Genomic DNA, 13938 nt, shown 5'->3' with positions numbered 1-13938 from the left:
ATATAAAATTTGTTTTGGCCACTGTCTCTTCACAGCAACAGAAAAGTAACTACAACACCAGGGCTGCACAGTAAGAGCATCTCTTAAAATGAAAAGAATTGCTTGCTTAGCTAGGTTCAACCTCATAGATTTCTGGGAATTTCGGTTGTGCTAGGTTTCTAGCTCATCCTCAAGATATCCCCCAATTTCTGTTGTCTCTCTCAGTACTCTCTCCCTCCATCTGATTCTTCATGTTCACATACCTAACCACTCCAGTCCACCCATAATATCTCTTGTATTCACCTTCCCATGGAGATCCATGTGTCTGCCCTTGAGCAATCCTTGTGGTTGAGTCTCTCTGGGTCTGTGGATTGTAGTGTGATTATCCTTTACAGCTAATATACACTCATAAGTGAGTACATATCATGTTTGCCTTTCTGGGCCTGCACTACCTCACTTAGGATGATTTTTTTTCTAGGACCATTCATTTGCTTTCAAATTTCATGATATCATTGTTTTTAATGCTCCATTGTGTAAATGTATCACAATTTCTTTATCCATTCTTTGCTGGAGGGACATCGATGTTATTTCCAGTTTCTGGCTATTACAAATAATGGTGCTATGTACATAATTGAGCAAGTGTCCTTGTGGTAAGATGGAGCATCGTTTAGCTATATGCCTAGGAGTTTTATAGCTGGGTCTTGAGGTACATCGATTCCCAATTTTCTGAGAAATCACATACTGATTTCCAAAGTGGCTCTACTAGTTTGCACTCCTACCAGCAGTGGAGGGGTGTTCTCCCTGCTTCACTTCCTCGTCAGTATGAGCTGTTTCTTGTGTTTTTACTCTTAGCCATTCTGACAAGTGTAAGATGGAATCCCAGAGTTGTTTTGATTTGCATTTCCCTGATGGCTAAGAATGTTGTACATCTCTTAAGTGTTTCTCAGCCATTTGAGATTACTCTGTTAAGAATTCTCTGTTTAGAACTGTATCTCATTTTTAATTAGATTATTTGGTTTGATGGTATCTAGTTTCTTGAATTCTTTATATATTTTTGATATCAGCCCTCTATGTGGTCTTGGAGAAAATCTTTTCCCAGTCTAAAGCTGCCATTTGTCCTATTGATGGTATCCTTTCTTATAGAAGTTTTTCAGTTTCAAGAGGTCCCAGTTATTAATTATCAATCTTAGTGCCTGCATTATTGGTGTTCTGTTCAGAAACTTGTATCTTTTGCCAACATGTTCAGGGCTATTCACCACCTTCTCTTCTGTGAGATTCAGTGTATCTGGTCTTATGTTGAGGCTTTTGATCTATTTGGACTTGAGTTTTGTGCAGAGTGATAGATATGGATTTATTTGCTTTCTTTTATATGCTGACATCCACTTAGACGAGCATGATTTATTGAAGATGCTTGCTTTCTTTCCTCCATTATTTTACTTAGGCTTCTTTATCAAATATCAGATGTACATAGGTGTATGAATTTACATCTGAAACTTTCATCCAATTCCATTGATCCACCTGTCTGCTTTTGTGCCAACACCATGCAGCTTTTATTGCTATAGCTTTGTAGTAGAGCTTGAAATCAGGGATGCTGATAACTACAAAAGTTCTTTCATTGTACAGGACTGTTTTATCTACCTTGGTTTGTTGATTTTCTATATAAAATGAGTTAGTTTTCTTTCAGTGTCTGTAAAGAATTATGTTAAAATTCTTATGGGGATTGCATTGAATCAATCTTGCTTTTGGTAAGATCACCATTTTTACTATACTAATCCTATTAATCCATGAGTATGGGAGATCTTTCCATCTTTTGATATCTTCTAGACTCCTAGTAGTGGGGAATATGGACCCTGAACTGGCCATCTTCTGTAACCAGGCAAGACATCCAGTGAAAGAATTGGGACACCAACCCAGTCACATAAATTTCAATCTACAAATTGTCCTGCTTACAAGATGTGTTAGGATATAGGTGGCTCAAAAATTATGGGAGTGGCCAACCAATGGCTGGTCCAGTTTAGTTCTATGCCACAAGAGTGATCTCATCCATGATACTACCTGGTGGGCCAGGAACAAGATGCTATATAACCCAGAGACCTAGAATAAAACCGAAAACAACTGGAAAAAAGCAATGAAATGATTCTTAATAATATTCTGCTACACTCATAGATTAGTGCTTAGCCCAATCATTATTAGAGATGCTTCATGTAGCAACTCACAGAAACAGATGCAAAGAGCTGCAGTCAAACATTAGACAGAACTCCGGGGGAATCCTGCTGAAGATAGGGAGGAAAGACTGTGGGAGCCAGAGGGGTCAAGGACACCACAAGAAAACCCACAGATTCAACTACCTGTGCTAATAGGAGCTCACTGAGACTGAACTGGCAAACAGGGTGCCTCCATGGAAGTTAACTAAACCCTCTGATTATATATTACAATTTTGTAGTTTGGTCTTCTTGTGGGGGTTCCTAACAGTGGGAGCAGGAGCAATCTTTGACTCTTTTGGCAGGCTTTGGGACCCTCATACTCATACTGGGTTGCCTCATCAATTTAGTATGCCATATTTGATTGATAACAATGGGAGCCCTGCCCTCTGAATAGAGACAGAGTATGAGCTGGGGAAGGGCAGATGGGTAGCAGAGAGGAAATGAGGGGAGGGATTAGGGATGAGAGGCAGGAGAGGAAACAGTGGTTGGGTTGTAAAACAAATAAAATATATATTTAGAAAAAAAGAGAAAAAAGAATTGACTTTGGAATCAGAGGTAGTCGGTAAAATAAAAAAAAAATATTTTCCCAAAAAACAGGGCAGGTAAACATATGAAGTCACAATAAAGGTGACAATATGCATAAGATCTGCACATACTCCAACCAAAAGAATAAAGAATTTGGAGAGGAAAGAATGAATTAAAGATAGAGTTTAACTCTAAAAGTTCCCGTACAAGTGGATTAGAATAGTTACTATTTTTTAAGATGTTGATAAGAACTATTATATATATGAAATGTAATGAAAATTAACAAGGTACAAATACATTTTCTACATAATTCTACAAACATACCTAACATTCATATAAAAAAGCAAGAGTCCACTAGTAGGAAAAATAATGTAGGCAAGAATGATTTGAAGAGCAGCATTCCTGCTTTAGATTTACTTACCTATAGGAATAATAGTAGTGTGACAATGACATAAATGCAGACAGATCAGTGGAATAAAATTAATATTCTACCATAAAAACTAGCCAACTGCAAGGGGAAAGGAATTTAATAGAAATCTATTTAAAGAATATATAGATTTCATATATATGTGTATATACATGCACCATGATACGTATAATGTCATATACATATAGTCATACATAATAACCAATTATTTATTTTTACTTCTCTAGTACTTAACATTTTATAAATGATACACCGTAGTTATATTTCATTTATATTTTAATAAATAAAGTTTGCCTGAAGTTCAGAGAGTAAAACAGCTGCACTGATTAACCTTACAGACCAGGCAGTGATGACACACCTTAAATCCCAGGAGTCACACTAGTTTGCCATAAAAACCAAGCAACAGGGGTGCATGCCTTTAATTCCAGCCCTAGAGTGGAATATAAAGCAGGAGGAGACAGCTCTCACACACGGTCTCAATCTGAAATTCCTGGAGGGAGGACCACCATTTTTGGATTGAGGTAGAGGTAAGAGCCAGTGGCTGACTGGTTTGATTTTCTGACTTTCAGGTTGAACCCCAATTTCTGTCTCTGTGTTTTTATTAATTATGCTATAATACACAATTATCCTAACTATGGTAGCAATGCCTTTTCTAAACATCCATTCTTCAGTATAATTGCTTATGAGTAAAAATCAACCTCTTTATAATGATCTAAACATCAACTAAGAGAACAACAACTTAAATTTTATAATAACATCACACATTCAAATGCCATTTTAAAATACATTACTTTTTTGTGGTGATTGTTGTCCTTCCAACACTGGAGGGTTGGTTATGGGATGAATATATTTCCTGTCTCAACTTTGAGAGTTCCTTACAAAGAAAACACAATGATTCTTTAAATAGAAATATAAACATGAGCTAATATGATTACTAAGAATAACCCCCACCACTTCTTCTGATTGTTTTTATATAAAATGTTTTAATCCTACTAATCTTGATCCACAGTAACCAAAATGCTATACATGCCTTTGAAGAACCCCACTAAATGAGGTAGGATATCAACAATTTATTGGACATGTTTCTCTCAGTATGAGAATGTGATTGCTTTTGTTTTGAACAGTTTAAAGTTAGGCTAATTAATAATGATGATGATGATGATGACGATGATGATGATGATGATGATGATGATGATGATGATGATGATGATGAAACTTCAATAAGGAAGTAGATGCAGAGTCCAAACAGAAAACTGCAAGTGACATTTCTAAATAACAGCAATAAAATATTAGCCCATTGTTTTTAATAGTTCCTTTAGTTCTTATTGTATGACAGATTTGGGGCTACTTGCTGCTCATATAATATAGTACCTTAATGAAAGATTAGTTCATGACCTAGGAGTGAGATCACGGGCTTTGAGTAATTTCACTGCTAATGAAATATAAATTAAATATCTTAGAAATAGTAAAAATACAACACCAATCTTTTTCCTTTAACTTCAGTTTTTTCTTTCCGTTGAATTATTTCTCAAGTGGAAATCTTACTATTCACATATGTCCTCTCATGTTTAGTAAAGTATGTCTTTGTAAGGTGTCCTTTCCTTGATGTTCTAAGTGTCTAGTCTTTCACAACTGAACCATCCCTGCAGTTTAATGTCTTCTTTCTTAATCTATGGAAAGTATTTATTCTACAGAACCTATTGTACCATTCTTCTTCACCATGTATCTTCCTCTTCTTCTTACCTCTGATTGACGCTTTATAAGAGAATCCTTTTCTTCTAGCAAGCTTGTTAGTTCATGAAGCTTGAATTGGAAGTCACTGCAACTTCCTTCTCTTTTGGAAACATCCTTTTGGTACTGGTTTAATTGAGACTAAGGATTTAGAAATAGGAATTTTATTATAATGATTTTTAAAAAACATATAATTCCAGTGAAGTATAGTTATGCCACGTCATCAAATGAAAAATAATGTATCAATTTCCATAAATGTGTAGCAAATTTTGTTGATATAAAATATAATCTGAAATATCAGTTAGAAATTTCTCATTTTAAAAATTTGTGTTTGATATTTACAATTAAAGTACAAGCAATTGCTTTAGGCCAGAGCAATAAAATAAAGCTAAGAAAATAGGCATTTCAGATTTCTTCAAACACTAATTAGGGCACCTTCAATCTTAATGTTACGCTGTAACTTTCAGTTCACAAAATGATTCGTGATGCATGTCTTAAATGAATTCTCACAGAATCCCAGAGAGATAAGCATTATTTTCAAAAGAGTTAAAATGAATCCCAGAAGGAATCCAGAATAACATAATAATGGCTGCAACTCAAAAGAAAAGACGCTCAAATACAAATCACAAATTTTGTCTTTCTCAGTTCCACATATATGGAAATAGAAGCTGCTTGGTTAAAGTGCTAGTAATAACATTAGGTTGGAAAAGAGGAAAACAGTGAAAGAAATTTCAGAATGATCAGTAGATATATTAACAAATTAAGTTTCATTTAATTTATTTTAGAAAAATCTTCATTGATATAAGATGAGAAAAATCATTGGCCATTTTGTTCATTAAAATATTCAAATTCATCTGACTACATTTAGGACACAATAAATTAAGGGTTAGTTAAATCAATTCAGCATGGAATGATAAGGCAACATACTATATTCTTGCAAATGTTCTAATTTTGATGTAAATTATAGATGGACGAAATCCAATATACACAGAGAGCAAATGATCATGAGGTGTCCAGCCTCAATTGATATATCTAAAACACAATTCCTGAACCTAAATCTCAAGGAGCATCATGAAAGGAATGGGGTGGGGTAGGGGCAGGAAGATTCTAAAAGCCAGAGAACCTATAAATCTGCTGTGAGATTGACCTTCTAGAAATGACTGGGAAATTTCACCCATGGTGCCTCAACAATATGGCTGCCTAAAAAAGACATGAAGAAGTATAACCCCAAAAGACATGCTAACACAGAAATGGAAGATCTCACTAGGCTGAACCCATAGCCAAAGAATTGTAGGCAACTACAGAATGCAGAGAGTGGGAGAAATAAGTTTCCTTAGGGATGGATTCCTTAATTGGCTATTCAATATCAAATGCTTAACTTTCAAATTATATACATACAAGTAAAATTAAATGGGCGGAGCAGGTTGTATTTATGTATTTAGGCATTTGTAAAAAATATGTAATAGTAACATTTTAAAGTAAAAGAGGCCAGGCTATCTAGAGAAAGCAAAGGATGGGTATATATACAGAAGGGATTGGAGGGAGGGATGAAAGGGGGGAAATGGTGTAATTATTATTATTTTTATTTTGCTTTTTTTGAGACAGGGTTTCTCTGTAGCTTTGGAGCCTGTCCCGGAACTAGCTCTTGTAGACCAGGCTGATCTCAAGAACTCACAGAGATCTGCTTGACTCCGCCTCCTGAGTTCTGGGATTAAAGGCATGCGACTGGCTGGTATGTAATTATTTAATTAAAGAAAGTTAACTAAAATATTTGTAATCACTGAGATAAACTATGGCTCTTAGCTGCATAATTTTAAATATTACTCTTTTCTGAGTAAACATGCCATTTTATGAAGGGTCCTCCACCCATATCCTAAACATAAATTGTTAAAAATTAATAAAAATCAAGGTAATGAAATTAATATCTTTTTAACATCTGAGAAGAAAAATTAACCTACAGTGGTGCTGATGGTGATAAAAATCATTTTCTTTAATAAAATTTTTCTTTTCATGCATGTGTAAGGAGGCCAGAGGAGGGAGCTAGATCTTGGAGAGCTATAGTTACAGGCATCTGAAGGCTGACTGGCTTGTTACATTGGTGATCAGACCCAAACTCTGCTCCCCATGATTAAAAATCTCAGTTACCTCTCAAGGTCCAAGCATCACTTTTGTTGAAAAAAGTTTCTATAGACATGTATATTTATTCAATGTAGGATCAACATACCCTTAGCTTGCTGATTTCTCTGTCTTTCTCAATTCTTAAGTTTTTTACCATCTCCATATAATGGTTGCCAATCTCATCCATTTTAGCCTGTAGTATCGGGCCTGTGCAAGTCTCAGAGACCTGTACAAAACCAAAATAACTGTCTGTAATTGAATTGTTAAGAAGGAAATATATATTAGCTTCAGTATTTATTATTACATGAATACTGTGTGATTAAATAAGACATTGAAATAATAAAAATGACCTTGAGAGATTATTTGACAAAGTTCAAGTGTCAGCATGATAAAACTTTCATTTAAGGTCAACAGAAAGGAGTCAATGTACTTCACATGGTAAAGTTTGTATATTCTGTTAACAATGATAGCTTTATAATTAGTTAAGTAGGACAATACTATAAAGATTAGTACCTGTATTCTAAGGTTTTTATTCTCTTGCTCTAAATTACGTTTACAATACTCTAGTTCTTTTAGTCTGTATTCCATGTCTGATAGTGTATGTCGAAGAGAAAGGTTATTTTCTTCCAATGTCTGACATTTTGAGCTTGAGTCTTGAAGTCCTTGCTGCAAAGAAGACACAAGTCCATAAGAAAATACATTTTGATTTTAAAGTTGAAATGGCCTTTTAAGTGATTCATTGCAAAAAATAAAGCAAATGTTTCAAACTGAATCTTTCGAGACTCTTGCCTTTAGATGATATTTTAAACATCATACTAAACATTAAGATTGTCCCTAATCTTATTTGCGTAACTTGAGTAAAAAGAAACATTTACATAAAATTTTCAGTGTCCAAATTTATTATTATATTCATGATAGTCTGACCACATTATAGTATACTAATAGTCACTAAAATAATCATGCCCTTGATCGTGGTAAAAAAATATCAACTTTATAAAATCTTTGGGAAAGCCATGAGAAAAAAAAAGAGAGAATAAACTCTTGGGCATCATTAGAGTTTGGTTAGATTTATCTCTGCTCAGTCAAGTATAAAAGTGCATAGAGTTCATTCCCTTGTTTATTCAGTAAACAAACAAGATCTACAAAGCTTCTTTTTCCATTAACATAGCATTAGATTAAAAGAATGAGTCAACATCGACTTTCAGTGACAAATCATGTTGCTCCAAAGTACAGAGAACTGTGTGCTGCATATACTATATAACACAAAACGTTGCCAGGTTTTGTTTGGTGTGTGTGTCTGTTTGAGAGGACATTCAGTTGTTGAAAATATGCAAAGCTAGCTGGGCGGTGGTGTTGAATGCCTTTAATCCCAGCACTCGGAAGGTAGAGGCAGGGAGATCTCTGTGAGTTCGAGGCCAGCCTGGTCTACAAGAGCTAGTTCCAGGACAGACACAAAAGTGACAGAGAAACTTTGTCTCGAACCTGCCCCCCCCAAAAAAAAACAAAAACACACAAAAAATATGCAAAGCTGTTCAATTCTTAGGTGAACAAAGTGTTCCATCACACTAAAACTCTCTGAACTGTATCTTAGAACTTCAGTATGCCAGTAATTGTGCATATGGAAAGCTATCAATCTACAGTATCAACTACAAAAGACATCAACTTACTTGCTGTTGGCGATTATTTGCTCTCACCGATGCCAAGAGTTCTTCATACTCTTTTATTTGATTTTCTTTGAATGCCAAGTCTTTCTCAAGTCTTATCTTGTCATTTTCCAGAGACTAAAGGCATAAATTACTTATTAGGACTCAGAGTTATATAAAACTGTTAACAGGCAAAGGCTTGTTTATGTTGCAAAATTTAAATAACACTTGTTTCATCTGTAACTGCTTAAAAAAGTAGAATTCTTCAAAGTCAAGCAAAAGCTAAGATAGAAAAACCCAAGCTTTGAAAACATGTGTTAGAAGGGCTGTTTTGATGGATTGGCTACTGCTAAGTGCAATGAAGCAGAAAGTGCTCAATCATTTTTATGTCTTACTTCAATCTACAAAGACTTCTTAATCCCAGCAGGTGGACAATTTTCAAATTAATGTTCAACTATACTCATGAGGATGCAGAAACAAACCAGAAAATTAGGAAAAAAGTGCTCCAAAGTTCTCAAGGTGTTTTTCACTGTGAAGAGAGCATTCAGAATGTTCTACCTGATGGTACCAAAAGTACAATTAAAATAAGAAAATATGAAAGGTTAAGTATTGGCAGGAAGAGGTTTTCAAGTTGTTTTATTTAAAGAGAAATTCAAAGTACGCTTTATTATTACAGTAAAGAAGGGAATTTTTATTAAATGACTACGGTTGTTTTAATTTTGTAGGCAACTCTGGCTTTAAGCACTAAATTATTTTAGTGGTAAATTAAAAGATTGGTGCATGTCAATATATACTCATGCACCTGTGGGGAAGTTCTTTTGTCATCTTTCAATGCTAATTAGCTATTTCACAAATAATTTGTGTCTAGGTAGGTGTAATATTGTAATGTTGTAATACATTTAAAAAGTATATTGAATGTTTTGATTTCTGTTAGAAAGCTAAGAATCAGAAACATTTTGGAAAGAAATCTCGAAACAAATCTTACTGTCAAGTCATTTTGAAGATGTCCGAGTTCTTCCCGTATGTTGCTAAATGTGGACAACACTAGTCTCAGTGACTTATCAGACATACCCCTCATCTGTGGGAAGAAAGCAGTTAATGGTTTATTTTGCTAATGTTTCAAAATAGGCAACACAAGCAAACATACTTTTTTCCTGGTCCTACAAAACACTTAAAAGTATTTTTAGCCAGGAGGTGGTAGTACATGCCTTTAATCCCAGCACTCAGGAGGCAGAGTCTCTGTGAGTTCGCGGCCATCCTGATCTACAGAGCAAGTTCCAGGACAGGCTACAAAGCTACAAAGAAATCCTGTCTTGAAAAAAAGGAAAAAAGAAATGATATTTTTAATACATTTTTTTAAAGAGAAAGTTGCTCACTATGTAGCCCTGACTGTCTTGGAGCTTGCTTTCTAGATAGAGCAGGCTGGTCTTGAACTCCCAAAGATCCACCAGCTTCTGCTTCCCAAATTCTGGGATTAAAGGCCTGTGCCACCATACCCAGAATCTTACACATATTTTTAATTAAAATACAATTACATCACCTTTTTCCTTGCTTTTCCACCCTTCAGACGCCCCCCCCCCATATACTCTCGTTGTAATCCCTCCCATTCCCCCGCACTCACAGAAACAAAAAGAACTTTCTGAATAATGCTCTTAAGCAGGCCAAGCAGTATTCCTCAAAAGATTTCAACTACGCCTTTGGAAGACATTTTTTTCTTTTTTTCTTTTGTATGAACAAAGCATCATCTCCTTCACACAGCACAATTTTATTATCGAATTTTGCTTTTCTTTTCATTCTTTGCTTAAATGTTTAGAGAAGAGACACTTAATTTTCAAGCCACAAAATGAACTTTCCTAAGTGTGCTGTAAAGGGCATGGGTTCTGCCCGTGGTGGGAAGAAGAAAGTATTATGTGGAGTACAGTGTGCTCTGCTCTAAGCTATTGCAATTGGTGTTTTCAGGCGGTACCCTGCACCGAGTGATTCTATTTCCATCCCCTGCCCCAGAGGCCATTTGCTACTTCTTTCAAAGGTGTCTTCATTTTATTTCATGTGTTGGAGTGTTTTGCCTGTATGTGATATAGATAGGCATCACATGAGGGCCTGATGCCTAGGCAGGCAAGAAGAGGGCATCACATGTCTTGAAGGTGGAGTTACTGAACGTTAACTTTGTGTGAGTGCTGAGACATCAAAACTGGTTCTCCACTAGGGCAAACAGTGATTCATCTGCCCAGCCCCTCAAAAATCACACAGGGCTGTTGAGACAGACGAAGGAACAGAACTAAGAACAAAATGCTGAGTTTTGAATACAAATCCCAAGGCAGAATGACTTCCTGTTTTATTTATTGGAAATGAATAACACAGTAAGAACCATGGGACACAGACTAAAAAATAATCTGTTTAGGCAATTTGACTCTTATCTTCTCTGAACTTATGTAATAAAATTAAATGAAGACCACATGGGAATATGGGCATTTCAAAACAATATAAAGCAAAAAACAATTCCAAAAAGTTTATCATACACACCAGACAAATAAATGGTACAACATTCATATAAAAGGAGATAACCCTAACACTGATGTGTGGAGACTTATTTTATTATCATCAGATCTTGTGATACATGTATCATGAAATCAACAAGTGAGAAATTTTCAGCTCTGACTCCAGAACTGCAGTTCATGATGGCCCTACCTTCCTGCCATGGCTAACTAGAATTGACATTAGATGAGTTGACCACATGTGGACTACCCTTGGACCAAGTTTGTCTTGAAGAGATTTTTGTCTTGCAAAATTCCTTCAGGATAGGGTTCCTAAATGTCTTACCTAACTACCTCCAATGGCTCCTATTGCATTTGTTATGAGTGCACTGTTCAAGCTTTTATGAAAATTTCTTTGAATCCTGTAGTCTCTTTAATGGTTATTAATTTAATAATTCTTAGCAATTCTTTATCCTATTTGTCATTGTGTAACATAAAATGCATAAGATGAGTGTTAATATTAGTAAGACTTGAATAAGAGAACTTGCCATTTCCAATGGCCATCAGGGGTAATTTTTGATGTACAGTCAACTTACTGACATAACATATGAATTTACTATTAACCAATAAATCCTGAAATTGTGGAAATACATGCAAAGTTCTATGCCTTTGTCAATGTTTTTAACATAACATGCTCGCAAAATACTAATCAACTTTAGTGTTGAAGGATAGATGGAACTGACTCATTTCAAAGAAAGACAACTCTTTTGTTCTCACTTTTTAAATTTTATTACTTTAAAAAAATACCAATACAAATTCCCACTTCCTCCTCTCCCTCCACTCCTTCCACAACCATTTCCCTGCCTCCCTCCTTTCTTAAGAGAGTGCAAAACACCCTTGCTCAACCTGGGTATAGTGGGGAGGGCCTTGGACTTTGCATGAGAGAAAACTCTTACGATAAATTAGTCTTATTTGCTTATTGAAGTCTCAATCCTAAATATATATGTCCCTAATATAAAAGTACCCACATATGTAAAAGAAACATTACTAAAACTCAAATCACACATCAAACCCCACACACTAATAGTAGGAGATTTCAACACTCCTCTCTCGCCAATGGACAGATCAACCAGACAGAAACTTAACAGAGAAATAAGAGAACAGGTATAATTAATCAAATGAACTTAACAGAAATCTATAGAACATTCCACCCAAACAGGAAAGAATATACCTTCTCAGCACCTCATGAACCTTCTCTAAAATTGATCACATACTCAGTAACAAAGCAAACATCCACAGATACAAAATACTTGGAGTAACCACCTTTGTCTTATCAGATCACCATGTTAGAATTTAATAACAATACTACCCTCATGGAAACTGAACAGTCAACTACTGAACCACCCTTGGGTCAAGGAAGAAATAAAGAAATAAATTAAAGTCTTCCTTGAATTCAACAAAAATGAAGACACAACATACCCAAACCTATGGGACACTATGAAAGCAGTGCTAAGAGGAAAGTTCATAGCACTAAGTGCCCACATAAAGAAAATGGAGAAAGCTCACATTAGAGACTTAACAACACACCTGAAAGCTCTAGAAAAAAAGAAGCAAACTCACCCAGGAGGAGAAGAAGACTGGAAATAATTAAACTGAGAGCTGAAATCAACAAAGCAGAAACACAGAAAACAATTCAAAGAATCAATGAAACAAAGAGCAGGTTCTTTGAGAAAATCAACAAGATTGACAAACCCCTATCCAAACTAATCAAAAGGTGGAGAGAGAATACCCAAATTAACAAAATCAGAAATCAAAAGGGGGACATAACAACAGACACTGAAAAAATTCAGATAATCATTAGGTCTTACTACAAAAGCCTGTACTCCACAAAATTGGAAAATGTAAAAGAAATGCACAAGTTTTTAGATAGATACCATATGCCAAAATTAATGTGAAAGTTTTAAGGGAAAACTTCACCTTCTGCAAAGAGGGAAGCGAAATATATTTTCCTGATATTCTTATTGTGACTGAAAAATCATAGATACATAAACGATGGTGGCGCACGCCTTTAATCCCAGCACTCGGGAGGCAGAGGCAGGCGGATCTCTGTGAGTTCGAGACCTGCCTGGTCTACAGAGCTAGTTCCAAAACAGGCTACAAAGCCACAGAGAAACCCTGTCTCGAAAAACCAATATATATTAAAGGCTCAAGGTTATGAAAAACTTTGTCTCTAGCTATGACCACGAAAGAAAAAATTAGCAATGTGAAAAAAACAAACAAGGAAAGAAACTTTAGACAATAACAATTTGACTCCAACCAAACACCACATCGGGTAGGATTGGGGAAACTGTGACTGTTATCTCATCTAAGGATAAGAGGTTGATAAATGAGCCCATATGTCTGCCATGATTAAGATTTAAAGCAATACACCAACACTATTTACTAGGTTCATGTCAGGAAAAGCAGAGTACAGAGTTGAAACTTTCATCCTAACATCACAAAAATGATACTCCAAGCTCTCTTGTATTCTTAATACCATTAAGCCTTCCATCCTACCATATGAGAACATGCCAATTATAAGAATGCTGACTTCCAATTGGCAGTAATAAAAACTGTCTTACTTCCTCTGATCCTTTACTGTAGGAGTTGACCTTCTAAAATAAAATATCTGAATAAGACTCAGAGTTTCATAACACAGTAACAAAATGTTCAGGTTTCCATCTAGACTAGACTCACTAAACACTGAAAGACAAAAGAGAAGTCTGAAGTTGATAAGGAAAATCAGTCAACAGATGCCAATAAAAAGATAACAAGAACTGTTAGAATTGGGAAAGGAG

The 13938-nt window shown here is 35.4% G+C and overlaps 1 protein-coding gene across 1 annotated transcript in view; it reads right to left on the bottom strand.

The window, feature by feature from the left end:
• Window positions 1-13938, bottom strand: part of Pof1b (POF1B, actin binding protein) — a 67604-nt gene that overhangs the window by 7149 nt on the left and 46517 nt on the right. The window contains exons 9-14 of the mRNA XM_026789041.1: window positions 9613-9705; window positions 8652-8765; window positions 7498-7650; window positions 7091-7210; window positions 4879-5007; window positions 3927-4009 (exon numbers count right to left, since the gene is read on the bottom strand). Coding sequence (XP_026644842.1) covers window positions 3927-4009; window positions 4879-5007; window positions 7091-7210; window positions 7498-7650; window positions 8652-8765; window positions 9613-9705 — 692 coding nt within the window. The remainder of the gene's footprint in view (window positions 1-3926; window positions 4010-4878; window positions 5008-7090; window positions 7211-7497; window positions 7651-8651; window positions 8766-9612; window positions 9706-13938) is intronic.

This window comes from Microtus ochrogaster, unplaced genomic scaffold (assembly GCF_000317375.1).
Source record: "Microtus ochrogaster isolate Prairie Vole_2 unplaced genomic scaffold, MicOch1.0 UNK13, whole genome shotgun sequence".
Classification (NCBI taxonomy): Eukaryota; Metazoa; Chordata; class Mammalia; order Rodentia; family Cricetidae; genus Microtus; species Microtus ochrogaster.
This window is presented reverse-complemented; position numbering and strand designations above follow the sequence as displayed.